Source organism: Camelina sativa, chromosome 10 (assembly GCF_030686135.1).
Source record: "Camelina sativa cultivar CO46 ecotype springtype chromosome 10, ASM3068613v1".
Lineage (NCBI taxonomy): Eukaryota > Viridiplantae > Streptophyta > Magnoliopsida > Brassicales > Brassicaceae > Camelina > Camelina sativa.
This window is the reverse complement of record NC_141889.1, coordinates 1,656,804-1,674,551: the sequence shown is the minus strand read 5'-3', so window position 1 is coordinate 1,674,551 and position 17,748 is coordinate 1,656,804. Positions and strand designations below refer to the sequence as shown.

The following is a 17,748-nucleotide window of genomic DNA, read 5'->3' as shown; positions in this document are numbered from 1 at the left end:
TGTAGATTATATAAAATTATCAAATGGAACAAAAAAAAAAAAGGAAAATTCCAGCTGAACTTTTTTTATATATGTATGCTAAACATTTTATAGTTGGAAAAAAATGCCAAAAAAAAATCCTAAAGTTAATAATTTACAAAAATGCAAGCTAATTTTCCTCACAACTATATCCTTTTCACAAATTATACAACTATACTTGTATTAATGGAGGCATTTTTGGCCTGGCATCAACATATACAAACCTAGCTAAGCCAACAAGCAGAGAACCAAAAGAAATTAATGAAATTTCTCAAAAAAAAATTAAGTTAAAACGAGCCTAATTAAACTTGTGCCTTGTTGTAACTATCCTTTCTTCTTCTTGAGACTGGAGAAATTGAATCCAAAAAAACTAGATTTCTTTGGAGGACCAGATCTCTTTGGAGTTGGTATTGTTGTTATGATAGGTTCCTGACGAGTAACTGAAGTAACAACCTGTGAACTAGTTGAAGCAGTTGTTTCTTCTTCTGGTCTGGATGATTCTTCTTCTCCTTCTTCTTCTTCTCTGTCGGAATCTACTTCTTCAAGAGCTCTAAGTAATTCCGATGCTCCCACCTTAGCTTCATCGGTTCCATTGTTGGATATCAAGAGAAGAGATGAGTAAATATCAGTTGCTTGTCTCACCACAAGATCGCAATACTCGATCTTCTGCACACAGAGCTGGAGGAGGATGGAGATTGCATTCTCTTGCTCCTCGGGAACATTCGACTCGAGTAAATCAGCTATGGAAGCTAAACAATCCGGAGTTTCTGTGATACAAACCCGACCTTTCTCAGTGTTGCAGAGGTTTCTCAGAATAATGATCGAGTGTTTGCAGAATATGTTTCGTTGCAAGAACAATGTGAGCTTCTGGATGAAATCGAGAGATACCATTTCCAAACATATCTCACTGCTTGATGAAAGGTTCTTGAGTGTGATCATAGCTTGTTCTTGGAGATGTTCTGCTTGAGACTCTGCGATCTTCAAGAGGGAAGAGAGAGAGCCTGATGAAGTTATCTTGGAGAGACCTTGCTGATGGCTGGAGACAACCTCAAGTATGTTCAGAGCTTCTTCAGCTACTACCTCCGACTCGAGGAAGACCGAGAACATTTTGAAAACCTCTTCTTCCAAAGCTTCTATAGCCTTCCTGTTTCCATTGAGGAACGCCAATAACAAATCCAATCCACCCTTTATTATGTCTCCCGCAGTGCCATATCTTTCGAGAGCATTCTTCAGATATGTGATAAGTGGCTCAAGAAATTTACTCGGTGACATAGACCGAAAAGCGCGGGTACTGTGCTCAAAACGACTTTTCACATCTTCAATGACCTTGATCTGTGCATCCCATGGAAGGTTAGTGAGTCCACATAAGGGATCTATCTCAATCTCGGTGTGACTAGAAGAATCTGTGACACTCTCCCCTGAAGCAGAAGAATCTATCCGCTGCATTGGCGTAAAGTAACCACCTTTTAACATCTTAGAGTAGGATGGCGAATCAATGGAACAGATCGAGTTTAAATCCGTAATCGAAAGGCCGCCGAGATCTGGGATATTGCAAAGAGAACTTCCGAAACTAGCAATGGAAACAGAGAAGTCGATACTGTGAGAAGAAGCCTTTGTGTCTTTCATCGCTGGATCTTGGACATCAAGACCGTGCCTGGCGCACCATTTTGATATCTGATTCTTGATCGCTACGTTAGGCTCCAATGTGAAATCATCCAGTCTCCTTTTTGATAGAGGACAAGAAACATTACCTTCATCAAACCATTTCTGAATCCGCATCCTCTCAAAGGTGTGGCCTGAGGAAATGATGACAGGATCATACATCACGGTAAGAGAAAGAGGGCATTTGAATTGCTCGGGAAATGATGTAGCACTGTGTTCCTCAGAATACTCGGGTTCCGCAGCATTACCATGTAGAGAATCATTGATGAACTGATGATGTGAGAAAGAGTTCTCTTCACAAATGTTTCTTTCATGCTTTTTCAGGAGATAGAGAAGAAACTTGAGAATCTGTCTCTTATCCACTTCACCCTCTTTTAATTTCGCCAAAAGCGACTTTAAGGATCTTCTCTCTATCGCAATGGCTTCAGGTGTTGAAAGTTGGAGTTGTATTGCTGCAAAACAGAAACCGTTGTTGCTCTCATCGGAAGAAACAGAAGAAGTTGTGCTACGTTGCATCAATTCTCTAATAGCTTTCCCAGCTTCTTCTTCAGATGATTCTAGAGTCAACACAGTTGATCTAAGATCTTGGACTATCTGAGTTATCTGCAAGCGAAACTCGTATCAGTGATTCTGCTAACTTTGTTCTACGAAAATTATGAAAAGACGAGAGAAGAAACATAGTTTTGGTACAAACCTTGATAGACAAAACAGTTGGTACCATACTTTGAATGTCGTTTAAGCATTGCTCCAATGATTTTTTTGCGCTAGAACCTCTAGCGAGTATAGCATCTCCTGTTACTGCCTGAAGAGTATTAAACACATTAGACCATATAGAGATGAAATAAGGGATTAGTGGCCCATAATCAACTAATAAAAATGTGTTAAAAAGTTGAGATTTTTAAAACATACCATGTAGAGTTTACTGGATTCTCTGCAATATTGAAGAAGGAGCCTAGCTTTAGCCAAAGCTTTGTGGAGTAAACAAAGAGTCTGTATGCCAGAGGAGCAACCAGGTCGAGCATCTTCTATAAGAGGAACGATTCTCATGATTCTATCAACTACGTTTCTCAGTTCTATGCACATGGAAGAGTGTATCTGAAACAGAGTAACAACACAAACAAGTCATTACAATTGAAACAGAGTAACAACACAAACAAGTCATTACAATAACAAACATTGAAAGACATAAAAACTCAATCATCACAAGAGATGTTTGATAAAACAACACAAACCTTATAAGAGTGATGCATCCGGTCAGTGTAATCAATTGCCATCTAATCAGGACGTTTCTAAATTCTTCAAGTCTGATAAAACACACACACACACACACACACAAAAAAAAAAGGGTTCTTTTAAGAACATCTCTCAAGCTATCATTACTAACAAGGGAAGTTGTAAATGGGGATAAAATTGACTTACCTTATTATGTGAAGAGACTCCAAAGCAACTCAATTGAAGAATTGCTTGCTTACACTAGGAACCACACTACCACAGCGTCTATATATATATATTTGCAGAACTCTCAAGAACAAAATCAGAGTGTTTCTCTAGCAAATCCACCGTAAATCAGAAAGAGAAACAAGAACTGATGATAAAAAGCGATAATTTCTTCAGCTAAAACCTTGAGCATACCCTCTGCTAAATTCCAAACACAAACCCTAAATCCTCAGTTTTTTTTTTTTATAGAGAAATAAAAAGGCACAAACTTTTTTCAACTGGGTCAAGAAAAAGAATCAGTCTTTCAAGGTGTGTTCGTGCAAAGATCCGTTGAAAAAAGAAGAAAAGAATAATGGTTGGTGAAAAAAAAAAAAAAAAAAAAAACTGGAGAAGAATGAGAGAGAGAACTGAGAAGAGAGATTTATGAAGAAGAAGAAGAAGAAGAAAAAAGGAAAGAGGACTGTGAGTGTTTCAAAAAGTGACAGCCTTTTAGACATGACAATCGATTTTAAACCGTTGAGCCTAAGGACGGTAATTGGGCCGTCACGGTGTTTACATCACCGCGTTTCTTTTTATAAATTTTTTAATTAAAACATGATAATAAGTAAAGTAATAATAATAATAATAATAATAATAATAATAATAATAAGAGTGCCGTGTGGAAGCGCAGACTAAATTGAAAGGACGAGGTCTGATCTGAGTGCTTCTCTTATATATATATATATGGTCTTAGGTCAACTCCACATGCAAACAATTTTTGATGCTTACAGTAATTTTTATTTGACATGCTTTTTTTTTTCTTTAAGTCTTTTCTATTCTTTTTTTTTTTAATGAGGGAATATATATTTTTTTGAATAAAAGTCTTCCTTCCTTCTCTTGCTTTTCTAATCGTATTAATTTTAAAGCTAATGATTTTCACCATTCTTTCTAATAAAGATTGATGATGATGATAGTGATGTAACTAAGATTGTTTTTTTCTAGATAATTTAAGAGTTGGTTTCTTTTCCAGTCAAAAAAGTTTGACTACTGTTTTGGTTAAGTTAATACTTAATAGTGTGGTTTTATCTTCTTCGTGAAATAATAGTGATTTCAATTATACACATCGTTGAGTATGGGTTAATTCTTATTATTGAAACATAAGATAGTGATTTCAATTATACGTATGTAGAGTGGGGATTCATTCTAATTATCGAAAGTTGAACGAGAAGTTTGACTTGTTTTTTTAAGTTCATCTTCGGGGGTTTTGTATTGATCCATTGCATAAGATAGTTATCATAGCTAGTTTCTGTGTATTAGTCTATATAGAGAGTCTTAAGAAAGCTTTATTAGACACAAGGCACGAGAACACCGAACACAATTCTAACTCACCACATTTTTATGTTTTGGTTTATCGGATTGCATCATATCCTCTTGTCACATTTTGCATCATGGTCAAGAAAGAAATAACACATTATCACCAACATTGGGTCCCTGGGTGGATCAAGACAAGAAAGACTACATTATCACCAGGCAAATTACTCAATATTACCCCAGAATCTTTAATAGTTACCAAGGCAGGCTTATTTGAGTTCAATTTATTTTGGGTCATAGCAAGTTAGCAAAAACAAAAACACGAGGATATATAGATAGTAATTAAATTTACATATATAGCAATAAAATTTCCATAAATAAAATGAAACAGCAATATGTATATTTTCCACAAACCGAATATACTGAGTAATGTCAATCCCAAATAGAAACAAATCAACAATGCAACATGTTGCTTGGCGTTTACTGCGAAACAGTTTTGGTGTCTTTTTTTCTTGGACCAACAATTACACTTATTAAAAAGTTTGAATTCAACCCAAAATATCTGGAATATCAATAATCCAACAATTAAATTCTAAGTGTGTTTAATTACTCTTATGTAAATTAAAAAGATTAATAACATATATAGCTGAGAATGTGTTAGGTCACATCACATGCCATGAGAAAGAGGGATAGAGTACTTTCTTGTGACCACATCCTTCGCAAAAAAACGCAAACTATCAACATTTTCTGAAAGACCTGTTCGTCGCCATCCGTTGACTGGTCTAACTTTAGAGTATCTTTTCTAAAAGAAGGCAAGTAATGGGAGGATATTGTAAGAAATATTCAAGCATGGAAAGTTCAAAAGAGCGTTATCTGGCTTTATCTAGATCAAAATTAGAGAATTGTTCTATATTTGACGATAGATCATGAGTGATCCACACTTGGTGTAAAATATTTTATCAGTAGTTGGTACTTGGTAGTAGTTATCATGGGTTAAAAATATAATGATTTTATATCTCTACGCTTCTTTTTCTTTAAGCATATACTACTATATATAGTTGTTCTCTAAATACAATAAAATTAAAAGAGATTGATAAAGGTGTGTCGTAAGAGCATCCTTAAGGCCACATCAGTTGTAGTGGTCTTAGGGAAATTAAAATATTTAAATAATAGTCTACACTTAAGAACACACTATTCAACAGTTTTTATAGGAGACTAATTTTCTATATCTTAACAACAGTTGTACCCACTATTCAATATTTTTATTATTTTAAAACCCTTAAAAACACACCATGTGTTGTAGCGATGCTGATGGCTTAATAGAGACACAACATCGATGTCCCAACGCGTAGGCAAGGACTCCTCCTCATTGGCCAAATCAAAATAAGAGGTTCGACTGTGATAGACTCAGCTAAAATATACATAAAGCATACGTTTGGGTTTTCCAAATATAAATTTAATTAACCCACTAATGATAATGTAGTCGAGAAGAGTTTTTCTGTTTATAAATTCCATCTAGTAACACAAAATTAGGGTATTTCTAGTTAGGTAATTTTTTATTTAGTTAGGCAAAATTATGATGTCCCAAATTATATATAATATGATCAGCCCCACCCACTCATTGACAAGTGAAAACTACTCTGAGTCTCACAACAAAAACAAAGTTTTATTAAATTGCAAGTGACTTGAGATAATACACTAACATAATTTTTGATGTTTCTTGTTGACCAACATGATAATCAAGATTAATTAAATTTTCAAGATTTGGTATGGCACGCGTTAGAATTGGTAGTAGACATAAAATTCAACAGACGATGTATATATAGGGTAGATGAAATTAAAGTACATCTTACGCTAACCCTGTTAGATGCAAGAGCATTTTCTATAAAAAAAAATATTAAGCATTTTCATATATATTTTTAGGAAGAAAGGCGTGAAGGAAAATATTGTTTAAATATGATTCGATCATTCAGGCTCTTATTTTTAATTTATTTAATATTATATTATAAGATATTAAATAATATATTATAAGTTATTATTTGAATTAATTAATTCCATATAAACATATGGTACTAGGCGCTAACTAATTAAAAAAAAAACTAAAATTTTAAATTATCAAACTTGCCATGCATTAAATAGTTATAACGTGGTGTTAATGACTACTGGTCATGGTAGAGCTATTAGGCCCATGACAAGATAATGATAATGGACTTCCAGCCCATTTAGTATAAACTAATGGACAGTTAGAGGCCGTAAGAGATATATCATTATCAACTGTTTTTATTTTATTTTTTTGCATTAATAAACAGTAAACAGAAAAAATTTTATGATCTTGTTAACTCAAAGATGAGAAAGTTTTAGCCATCGCCGAAAAGTTGGATTGAGCTCAAGATTTTTGATAAGTCTTCGATGTAACAACCACGCATTCATTCCAAGATGAGATATGAGATACTTCTTCGAAATTTATGTTATAGGTCTTTTCTAATCTTCACATATGGTAGTTTAAAATATATATATATATATATATATATATATATTGGTAGTACTTTTTTTGGGTTATCCTATTCGGATCTACTTAGAGATATTTTTCTTTGATCAATTTTTTTTTTCTCATTTAATTTATTGTAAGGCACATATTCATTTGCGTCACTCATCCCACACGAAAATTGAATTAACTTAGAAAAATATGAAAAATTAAGAAGTTTGATTATTACAATTTACCGCAGTCATATTATGCTACATTTTTAAACTTCAGTCAAATATAAATACGTTAGAATAATAGAATTGGTACATACATACATGCATGTCCGTAACAAACAGAAATTTTTACACGTATATCGTTTTTTCTCGTGAATTAAAACTGATTGGCGGCTTTTACTTTTTCTTCTGTTTTACTTACAATATTGCAGCCAAAATAGTCGTCTCCGGACAATTCCGTGCTGTGTCAGGAGGCAAAATAAATGATTTTTCTTTTTAGAACATTTTATCCCAAAAAATTGTGTATGATGACATCAAAATATGTGGATTCGGGTTCGGGAACATAAACATGGTAATTAAATAATAAAAATTCGATTTGCATTTAATTTGAGCCCTCATAATAATAATGCCACAATGAGATTTTTTTTTATATTTTAACCACGGAAAGAAGTAACAGAATACAAAGTGGTTAAAAAGATGTTAGATACATGAGAGCTTTTACGAGGGAGCATCCTCGAAACGTCAAATATGGTCCACTTCAAAGGGATCAGGTAAGATCGAAATCGAATCACAGAAAGAAGAAAAGAGAATTTGTCCCCCCCTACGGACTGAGACAACAAACAATATTATTAGTACCTTCATAAGCTACGAAATTGTACTATTAGCCCATATAGTAATCTATATAGTGGTGTTAGTAAACCCCACACACATTATACATAAAATGCAATATTAAGACCCAATTAGTTTTGTGACTTGAAACCTGACCACATTGCATGTTCTCATAGCGAAATCATTATAAAAATTAACTGAATTAAGCAAAAGTATCAAACTGATCAGCTCATTTTCTTGTTTGATTTTACATTTTACTTGATCAGAATACCGACCCGGTTCCTCTCTTAAGTCTACACAAAATCATGATATTTTGTTACCAAATTAAATTATGATCATTTTAAACCGGTTTGGCTCATATAAAACTAACTCTAGTGTCTAACATAACCAAACCGATTCATCTTGTAAACTCAACCTATTATGGGTAGAAAATTGGGTATAAGGAATCACATGACTAGACAAAACCGGACATGAAAACAACTTATTGTAGCGAAATAGTTATAGCGTTCATAATGGAAGAGTAATTAACTAATATATATGAGTGCTTACCTTAAGCAATGAAGCGTAGACGTGAAGGTACGGATCCAAATGGAAGAGTCCAAAAAAATATTGCAAGAGGACAAGTTGTTGAGTGGGCAAGTGAAGTTGAAAGGAGATGAGTATCTGCCAAAAGAATGTTTTATCAGAAAGCTTAGAATAGAGAGACCAAAGAGTGTTACGACTTACGAGAGCTGATATTTTATAACTTTTTAGGGAAAAGAAATACAGTACATATCTTCATCTTTTCATTATTTTATATATATATATATATATATTATTGTAAATATTAAGTCCAAAAAAAGAACACACCGAGTGGAGAGGAATCGGAGAGGTTAAAAAATGTCCAAAACAAAGGAGCAGAAGAAGCGTAAGAAAGGCGCAGATGTCATCGACGAGATCTTCACAAGATTTGGAATTCGTCCACTTGTGTTACCCACTCAATGTTAAATAAGTGAGAAACATAAATAAGAACACCTGAATATCCTCGAAAAGGTCCTGTTTTTTTTTTTTAATTATTTATTTTGCTCTTCCATTCTCGTGCGTGGTTGTATAATGCATGCATATTTAACTCCAGTTTAGTAATGCAAACAAAAAATACGAAGAGAAAAATATAAATTTATGAACAAGCTAGTAAAAATTGTGTTGGAGAACTCTTATGTAAAAATGAATTTATAGAGAACTTTTTTTCACGTTGATTACCTTATCATTTTCATAAATAACATAGGAATATCTTAGAAAGTATGAAGCACATATAAATTTACGAATACATATTACATATATATACATTAGTTATTAAAAAAACATTTGTCAAATATAATAGAACAATTCTTTGTTTTAAATCCATATATGCTTTATACAGTTTTATATCCACGTAAAATTTTGTATGCATGCGCCAAACGCAGGATATCTTTATAAAGGAATGGTGTGCAAGAAAAGTAGTTGCTCAAGTTTACTAAGGTTTAAATTAACCAATCTTCGTAACCCGTTTAAGAAAAGAAGGACAAAGCAAAGATTCCTATACATATAAAAGATAACGATTGACTGGTTTGATGACGAAATCAATATACTATAACCTAACAAGGTTCGGTTCTTAAGGTTGACAATGCATGTTTTGTGGTCACGCGGTCCAGGGAGGAACATGTTTTGGAGGCCTAATTTCTAACTATTATTAAGCCAAAAGTACTTCTTCGTAATACTCTGATATTTTTCTTCTCATTTGAGGGAGTAGAATTTAAAGCTAATTAAGCAATTAAAGAGCATCAAGATATAATATCAAATAAATTAAAAAGAGCATCAAGAGGACATATAAAGGGTTTTGATATATTCACTAATAAGGGTTGCATGCACTAGTTTCCATCCTTGTCAACAGATGCTCAACACAAGCCAAATGTAACCAAAGAGATCACTCAGATGATTACAATATTACCAAATTTGATATAAGAGCCATAACAACGAGAATGGCAAGAATCGATGAAGTGGGGTTGTGTTTTCTTTTTATGACATTACCAAATGACTTGGACATATATATGGTATCCACGAAAAGACATATCATCACTAACCTATCATAAATAGAGATTTCCAATCAAAATGGATGGAGATCACAAGAAGCATCAAACATGATCTAACAATCTCATGTGTTTAAAATAAGCATCGGATACTACAATCTAGTGATGAAAAGATCTCTACAAAGCTAGCCGTGCCTCAATTAAGAGGTACGATAAGGTAAATGGTTACTGCCTTCGTCATTTACTGTACGGATAGTAGCAAGGAAAGAAAGAGAAGAAAGAACCATTTAAATTTCCCAATTGCAAGGTCAAGAAATATATATCAGGTTTCATTGAATTGTTTCACAATTGTGTACCTTCTCTAAGACTTTATGTGGTTGCTAAAAGAAATATATATCAGGTTTCATTGGATTGTTTCACAATCGTGTACCTTCTCTAAGACTTTATGTGGTTGCTAAAAGAAATAGTCATTCTTGAAGTATATATTCTTCCAACTGGCGGAACCCCACACCATGCTTTTTTCCTCCTACTTATAAGGAGCTCCTCCTTCTCTTAGCTAACCATATCAACTCCTTTTTCTCAAGTCATACATACATCTTCCTTCTTTTTCTCCCTCCCAAGAAACCAGAGATCCATTTAAAAGGCTCTTTTCAATCTTCTACGTACTCTCGATATACATACTTATTCGTGAAATGGCTTCCAACTCCACGAGCTATAACACTACTTGGACACGTAAGGAGAATAAACTGTTTGAAAGGGCATTGGCTAAATATGACCAAGACACTCCTGACCGTTGGCATAACGTTGCCAGAGCAGTTGGTAGCAAATCAGCTGAAGAAGTAAGGCGACACTATGAGCTCCTCATTAGGGATGTCAATGACATTGACTCAGGGCGTTATCCGGATCCCAATTACCCTTCAGATGGAAACAACCACTGAAGGTATGTAAGGAACTCTAAAAGGTAAACATTATGCATAAGAAAACATTATTAATAGTCATGCAGCCTCCAGTTTCTTATATGCGTACATGTCGTCTTGTTTCACCAGAACAGAGGAAAAAAAAAAAAAATCTAGCTTAGATGATCTATATACATATAGTAAACACCACCTTTCCCCATATCTATGAACTGTCCCAACCTCTAACTATGGGGCCAAAAGCAATCTAGTAACAGAGAATACAAAAGTTAGTTTTGTTGAGTTCTTGAAATTTTTTATCATAAGTCATTATCTCTTATATCTATCTATACAACCAAAAATGCTATTTCCTGATGAAAAGCTTTCAACCATCGTCTTATCTGTCTTCTAGCCAAGAAAAATTGAAGTCCCACATAATGATAGCATGTTCTATGTCTCTTGTCTTTACCATTGCAAAAACTACTCCACATATATATATATAAATAGTGTAATCCCTTTTCTCTTTTAATCTATAGTTTATAGAGTCTTTAGACTATAGCTAGCTTAATTAAGTTCAGTATTGTATCAAAGAATTGATAAAATAGTCTACCTATTTCTAGTCTTTTTTGAAGAATTAAATTCATCTGGCTTTTCAATGACTTGCAGGGTCTTCTGAAGTCGACAAAGATATTTTATCAAAGCAAAGATATTTAAATGTATTTACATACTTATTTTGGTGTTACGATTATGTAAGAATCCTCTACTTCCGTGCTAATCTAAATCAATCAGTGTGCGTTTTCATGTAAGACTCGGACAAACTAGCTCGCCTCGAATCCTATATCCATTCTTCTTACACATATCATTAAAATCCAATTAAAAAAAAATAAAGATCGGACGATTATAAAACCACTGAGAAAACGATTCCGAACATGTTTTGGTTCTTTTTTGCACGCACCTCGTTATTTGGCGCGTTAGCCTGGGTGAGTGATGACAATCTCCATGAACATTGTAACAGACCATACGGTAGTGCGCGCTCACAAATAAATCAAGAGATCATCGATGATGATTGTGACGGTAAATAAAAGAAGAAATTGAGAAGATGGTTGTTATTACTTTCTTTTGGCGGATCAATCATTATTAAATTGTTTGGTTCTCGTGAGATGCACGTGTCCTTATTGGGGAGAAACTTTTTGCATGGAATGTTATTTGTATACCAACGCCTAAATTTTTGATGACAGTGGTTATATCATTATTAGAAATAATAATTCATCTTGTGCACAAAAAAAAAATAATAATAATAATAATTCATCTCTATTCAATCACACAGAGGTTCAAGGCATTATTATATTATATGATTTATAATTTTATAGACTGTAACTGTTGTTGTCATAAGTATTATAGCTTGATGATGACTTCGTTTTAACTGATTTGGTGAAAATAAATAGTAGTACTAGAACTAAAAGAGAGTATAGGTGTAATTAACTCGTTTTTGTTAACCTGAATCATATTGACACAAAAAGTGTATAGAATAATAGTAGGGGACTTCTCATCTTGACTTTTAATTTTAGTATAAAAAAAACTCAAAAGTAACAAAAAATGATAATTAAGATTAAAAGTCAAAATGAGAGGTCCCCTATTGATCTATACATTTGTATCAATTTGATTCATCTCAAGTATTATTCGTTTTGTGCAAACACAAAATATAACTTTTCTACGAAAATAAAAATAAGGAGGGATAGTATAGCTGATTCGGTAATATTTTAGAGCACATGCCTTGTATATTCCACGTCGCAAAATTGCGACCCATATACGAACTATGACGGAGAATTGGAATTATACAGTTCAATTTTAATAATTGCAGATCCAATTCGTTTAAGAGAAAGAAAAAAAGACAAGTATAATGTTTTTTTTTTCCTGAAAAAGAGAGACAATATTATTCTGTAATATTTATAAAGCACATATCTTGTATTAGTGTATATATTCCCAGCACAAATGTGCGACCCATATATACGAACCATAATGAAAGAACAAAAAATTGGAATTTAGTAACTATAAAAGATGTTATTTTAAAACAAAAGAAATTGGAAAATAAAAGAAACTGTAAGGTGTTATATAGAAATATACTGTGCGTTTAAACTCGTAACTAGAAGTATTAACTATTCTAAAATGACGGTTGTGAACTTTTCTCATAACTTCGAACTATTGTAAATCTTTCAATTCAATACAATGCATGAAATTACAATTACGAAAGCTGGTTACGTTTAATTAGATTTTATAATTAAAAGTGGATTCTATTTGTGCTTAAAATAGCACTCCTATAATAGCCAATAGTTTTAAAACTTATAAATTTGTAAGGACGTACGTTCGAATAATCCTTATATCCACTAAGCTCAAATTTTGTGTTTTTTTTTTTTTTTTTTTTTTTTATATATATTCCATGGAGAATATACGAAAACTAACTTCAGTATTTAGTAGTTTTAATCATTTCAATGTGGATTGTGGAATAATTTCTTATACTTTAAATACTTTATTAGAAGAACAATTATCTTACGTACTCGTGATCTTAAAAAATAAAAACACACGGTATCTTTTAGCAAAACTTAGCAAATTTCAAACCTGTTTTATAACTTTTTTTTTAACACAGTAATTTTCATTTTTCATCTCTTGACAGCTGCGCTCAGAACATATCCCAATAACGGGCCACAATAAAATTTAGGCCCACATTTGTATTTAACATATCCCAATAACGGGCCACAGTAAAATTTAGGCCCACATCTGTATTTGATTATTCTCCAAGCAAAAGGAGATTTTTTATCATTGTTTATTTTATTATGTCTTTTTTAAAATACCGTTTAAACCCTAAAATCTCAGCCACGGTGGGTTTATGGTCGGCAAAACCAAGAAATCAACCATCATCCACCGTCAAATTCACGACTTTGATGAACCTTTAGCTCTGTTTCTCAATCTTTTGAAAAGGGTTTAGTCTTTTTTTATTCTGTCGAAATCCATGGCTGCTTCTAGATTATGTTCCGCGGCGGCGATAGCTGCTGCGTTCACTTCAATGTCACTGTCTCAGAACCGTGCTTACGCCGATTCTCGATTCCGGTTTCCTTTCTATTCTTCATCTCCATCTCCACCTCCGTCAGATTCTCCGGCGAATCAATCTTCGTCGGACTCTAGTAAGTCTAATAAAGCAGAGTCTGATGAGCCCAAAGGATCTGGTTTTGATCCTGAGGCTCTTGAGAGAGCTGCAAAAGCTCTTAGAGATATCAATAGCTCTCCCCATTTCAAACAGGTGACTTGTTCTATCTATTTTACCAAGTTCCAACTGAAATTAGGGTTTATCAAATAGGGGAATTTTAACTTAAAAATTGGATTTTGATTTGTGGAGATGTATGCGTGTCTTTTGTTGATTACGGAATTGGATTTTTATTCTTAGCTTGTTGGGTTCTTGATTTTTTTTTTCATTTAGGTGTTTGATCTCATGAGGAAGCAGGAGAAAACTCGGTTAGCTGAATTAGAGGCTGAGAAATCTCAGTACGAAGCTGTTCAAGCAAACACTGATATTGTGAGTAACTGAATTTTTCATTTTGCTACCACTTTTAAACAGGGGATCATAAGACTTAATGCAATCTGTTTTATGGGGCATTTGAAACGGGCAGGAGAGACAGCGGAAATTGGCTGAGGACCAGAGAAATCTTTTGCAGACACATGCGCAAACCAAAGCACAAAGTCTTCGATATGAGGATGAATTGGCAAGAAAGAGACAACAGGTTTAGTTACTCTCTTTTTGATGTAAATTATCGTAAATGGGATAATCTTTCTGAAGTATAGAATCTGACAAATGTTTTTGGTTTGGGGGTAATGTAGACAGATCATGAAGCTCAGAGACATCATAATGTGGAATTGGTTAAGATGCAAGAGGAGTCCTCTATTAGGAAAGAGAGAACAAGAATCGCCACAGAAGAACAGATCCAAGCTCAGCATCGCCAAACTGAGAAAGAGAGTGCTGAACTTGAGCGAGAGACGATTCGTGTCAAGGCCATGGCTGAAGCTGAAGGTCGGGCTCATGAAGCCAAACTTACTGAAGAGCAAAACAGAAGATTGCTTATGGAAAGGATAAATGGTGAAAGGGAGAAGTGGCTTGCTGCAATCAACACAATGTTCAGTCACATTGAAGGTAAACTGATCAATCAAGAAAAGTTAGATCTTCTTGCTTTGGATTTTGATCAATCAAGAAAGATCAGTTTTTTTTTGTTCCTTTAGCTTACTTCTGTATGAAATTGGCAGGCGGGTTTAGGACCTTGTTAACTGATAGGAATAAGCTGATAATGACTGTTGGAGGAGCTACTGCATTAGCTGCAGGAGTTTACACAACACGGTATGCATCTCCGAACTAAATAAGCTACTGGATATAATGCGATTAACCAGTCTGATTTGACTTGAGTGATCTTAGATTCTATTATCATCTTCCTTTCTTCTAATGGAACCTATCTCGTGATTCTTTTGTATTTAATAGTGAAGGAGCTAGAGTTACATGGGGTTATATTAATAGGATGCTTGGACAACCATCACTTATTCGAGAATCTTCCATGGGTAGATTTCCTTGGGCAGGCTCGGTGTCTCAGTTGAAGAACAGAATCTCGGGAGCAGCGGCAGCATCTGTAGCAGAAGGGAGAAAGCCGCTTGATAATGTCGTTCTCCATCCTTCTTTAAAGACGCGAATCGAGCGACTCGCTAGAGCTACATCAAATACCAAAACACATCAAGCACCATTCCGCAACATGATGTTTTATGGACCTCCTGGTACTGGTAAAACTATGGTGGCAAGGGAAATAGCTCGGAAATCTGTGAGTTATTGTCAAAACTATGTGCTACTACTAGCTTTGTTAATAATCCAGCCTTTATGAGTTCTCTTATATACAATTATTTTTCTACAGGGTCTGGATTGTGCTATGATGACAGGAGGAGATGTTGCTCCTTTGGGATCACAAGCTGTTACTAAAATCCATCAGATATTTGATTGGGCTAAGAAATCAAACAAAGGTTTACTTCTTTTCATTGATGAAGCTGATGCTTTTCTATGCGAGTAAGATCTCCCTCTCTAAGTTTCTATAACCCTTTTGACAATTTGGATCGTTTACTTAAAAGTCAGAACTAGTATATTAGATTTCTGACTGTAAAATAACAGAAAGATTGCAAATTTTTCTTTGGGTTTAAAGAAAGATGATACTTTTCTCTTTGCAGGCGTAACAGCACTTACATGAGTGAGGCTCAACGTAGTGCTCTGAACGCTTTGCTCTTCCGAACTGGTGATCAGTCTCGGGACATTGTTCTTGTCTTAGCTACAAATAGACCTGGAGATCTCGATAGTGCGGTTACAGACAGGATTGATGAAGTCATTGAGTTCCCACTTCCAGGGGAAGATGAACGTTTCAAGCTTCTCAATCTCTACGTCAACAAATATCTAAAGAATAGTGATAACGACAAAGACACAAAACACAAATGGAGTCATTTGTTTAAGAAGCTGTCACAAAAGATTACGGTTAACGCAGACTTAACTGATCAAGTGATTTCTGAGGCTGCAAAGAAGACGGAAGGATTCTCTGGCCGTGAGATTGCAAAGCTTGTGGCTGGAGTACAAGCTGGAGTATACGGACGAAAGGATTGTGTTTTGGATTCACAGCTTTTTGAAGAGATTGTTGCGTATAAAGTTGAAGAACATCACCAAAGGCATAGGCTTGCTTCTGAAGGTTTTCAACCATTACTCTTCTCTTCCTAGTCCATTTGCATCTTTGATTATACCATGTCATTTTTACTTATTCAAAAAGAAGAAATCTGATTCTTTTTAAATAGTGCGTGCTAAATTCGAACTTGTGCAGATTCATTGTGCGTTTGTTAAGAATTCATTTGTAAATCTTGTTTGATCTCACTATGTAACATCAAACTGGAATTGCAAAATAAAATGTCTGATTAAACCGTGGGTGGCTAGCCCAATACAATCCAAACTCGCAAAAGTACAAATAAACTATGAAGAGAAGAAGCAAACATACTGAACAAAATGAAAGGAAAAATAAACTGAAGTCTCACAAGACAAGAACAATCCTTACAGTAACCATAGCCAAAATAACTCATAGGATGATTTCAAATCACAGCTGCTCTTCTAGCCTTAGACTCTAGCGCTAGTTGAAGTTGTAACTTGACATGTAGTTCATGTTGTAACTCGGAACGATAACTCCATCATTGTTGTATCCAAACAGTGGTGTCTGGTTAGGAAAACCCATGATTGGATTATAGTTGAATGTATTCATTCTTTGATCAAACAGATCAATGCCGCCAACATCAACATTACCACCACCACCAAAGACAGCAGTTTCTCCCATGAATTTCTGATGAGAAACATTTAATTGAGGATAGTGAGACATGTCACTTACCAACTTCTTCCTTACATCTTGAAGAGCACCAATCAGATCGTCGGTTTCGGTCAGGTCGAATTCTTTCACATCTTTTTCATACCAGCAGATTCCTCTTTGTTCTCTTGATTGTTTCACCATGTTCAATGACATTCTATTATGTTTTGCCTTTTCCTGTTTGGCCAGCACCTGCAATGATGAGATTTAATTATTTTGTGAAATAAGAAAAGAGATATATATATGGTTTATGCATATATATGAACATATAAAATAATAAAATATAATTATATTTTACATGAGTGAGCATCTCGTTGAGGTATTGGATGTTTCTATCCGGACGAGAATCAACAAGCTGTAGGTTGTTGTTTGGTTGGTGAGGAATGAGAGAATTGTGGTTAAAGTTAAGAAAACGATAGATTAGTTCTCTAACACCAGGATGGCCAAAAGAAAACACTTTCCCACCGGGAGAGAACACAATCATCAAAATCTCTGCACCACACAATGTGCAAAGCTCACTGGCTTTCTTGAAAAGACCAAACCTTCTCTTCGAGAAAGTCACTTGAAGGTTACTCTCATTTCTCATTTTTTTCATCTGTATCTTTTGACGACCTTTGTTACTTCTCACCATTTTCTCAAAAGTTTTGGATAAACAAGAGACAAAGTTAATGATGCTTAAGAATAAAA

The 17,748-nt window shown here is 34.4% G+C and overlaps 3 protein-coding genes, 1 long non-coding RNA gene and 2 pseudogenes across 6 annotated transcripts; 3 read left to right on the top strand and 3 right to left on the bottom strand.

Moving 5' to 3' along the window:
* Nucleotides 1-152: 152 nt before the first annotated feature.
* LOC104716482 (U-box domain-containing protein 5) lies at nucleotides 153-3,803 on the bottom strand. The gene is made up of 5 exons (XM_010433865.2): nucleotides 3,100-3,803; nucleotides 2,913-2,984; nucleotides 2,590-2,775; nucleotides 2,375-2,482; nucleotides 153-2,283 (listed from the first exon to the last, which is right to left on the bottom strand). Exons 2-5 carry the CDS (start codon nucleotides 2,952-2,954, stop codon nucleotides 343-345), a joined length of 2,277 nt encoding a protein of 758 aa, XP_010432167.2. The 5' UTR covers nucleotides 2,955-2,984; nucleotides 3,100-3,803; the 3' UTR covers nucleotides 153-342.
* A 4,498-nt stretch (nucleotides 3,804-8,301) lies between these two features.
* Nucleotides 8,302-8,708, top strand: LOC104719957 (uncharacterized; annotated as a pseudogene).
* Nucleotides 8,709-10,026: 1,318 nt separating this feature from the next.
* LOC147935725 (uncharacterized) lies at nucleotides 10,027-11,736 on the bottom strand. The gene is made up of 2 exons (XR_015568069.1): nucleotides 11,607-11,736; nucleotides 10,027-10,673 (listed from the first exon to the last, which is right to left on the bottom strand). It is a non-coding gene; the product is annotated as an uncharacterized LOC147935725 (long non-coding RNA).
* LOC104716481 (protein RADIALIS-like 3 pseudogene) lies at nucleotides 10,323-11,457 on the top strand (annotated as a pseudogene). Of its 2 annotated transcripts, none has more exons than XR_015568068.1 (2): nucleotides 10,323-10,698; nucleotides 11,318-11,457. The product of XR_015568068.1 is annotated as a protein RADIALIS-like 3 pseudogene, transcript variant X2 (transcript). The 2 variants fall into 2 exon arrangements; XR_015568067.1 differs by having other exon boundaries at nucleotides 10,327-10,719.
* A 1,728-nt stretch (nucleotides 11,737-13,464) lies between the features above and the next one.
* LOC104716480 (uncharacterized) lies at nucleotides 13,465-16,631 on the top strand. Its single transcript, XM_087468242.1, has 8 exons — nucleotides 13,465-13,946; nucleotides 14,124-14,219; nucleotides 14,314-14,424; nucleotides 14,522-14,831; nucleotides 14,942-15,032; nucleotides 15,171-15,501; nucleotides 15,592-15,740; nucleotides 15,899-16,631. The coding sequence occupies exons 1-8, from the start codon at nucleotides 13,659-13,661 to the stop codon at nucleotides 16,431-16,433; spliced, it is 1,911 nt and encodes a 636-aa protein (XP_087324368.1). The 5' UTR covers nucleotides 13,465-13,658; the 3' UTR covers nucleotides 16,434-16,631.
* On the bottom strand, nucleotides 16,605-17,748 carry LOC104716479 (agamous-like MADS-box protein AGL62). The gene is made up of 2 exons (XM_010433862.2): nucleotides 17,360-17,748; nucleotides 16,605-17,253 (listed from the first exon to the last, which is right to left on the bottom strand). Exons 1-2 carry the CDS (start codon nucleotides 17,690-17,692, stop codon nucleotides 16,834-16,836), a joined length of 753 nt encoding a protein of 250 aa, XP_010432164.2. The 5' UTR covers nucleotides 17,693-17,748; the 3' UTR covers nucleotides 16,605-16,833.

What these genes read in the sequence shown, in the direction of transcription:
- LOC104716482 (XM_010433865.2), bottom strand. Translation starts at nt 2,954, where the DNA reads ATGGCAATTGATTACACTGACCGGATGCATCACTCTTATAAG. An exon ending in GGATGCATCACTCTTATAAG is followed by an intron (nt 2,776 to 2,912) that starts GTTTGTGTTGTT and finishes ACTCTGTTTCAG; the next exon opens with ATACACTCTTCCATGTGCAT. An exon ending in AATCCAGTAAACTCTACATG is followed by an intron (nt 2,483 to 2,589) that starts GTATGTTTTAAA and finishes AATACTCTTCAG; the next exon opens with GCAGTAACAGGAGATGCTAT.
- LOC104716480 (XM_087468242.1), top strand. Translation starts at nt 13,659, where the DNA reads ATGGCTGCTTCTAGATTATGTTCCGCGGCGGCGATAGCTGCTGCGTTC. An exon ending in GCTCTCCCCATTTCAAACAG is followed by an intron (nt 13,947 to 14,123) that starts GTGACTTGTTCT and finishes TTTTTCATTTAG; the next exon opens with GTGTTTGATCTCATGAGGAA. An exon ending in TTCAAGCAAACACTGATATT is followed by an intron (nt 14,220 to 14,313) that starts GTGAGTAACTGA and finishes TGAAACGGGCAG; the next exon opens with GAGAGACAGCGGAAATTGGC.
- LOC104716479 (XM_010433862.2), bottom strand. Translation starts at nt 17,692, where the DNA reads ATGGTGAGAAGTAACAAAGGTCGTCAAAAGATACAGATGAAAAAAATG. An exon ending in TCAACGAGATGCTCACTCAT is followed by an intron (nt 17,254 to 17,359) that starts GTAAAATATAAT and finishes TCATCATTGCAG; the next exon opens with GTGCTGGCCAAACAGGAAAA.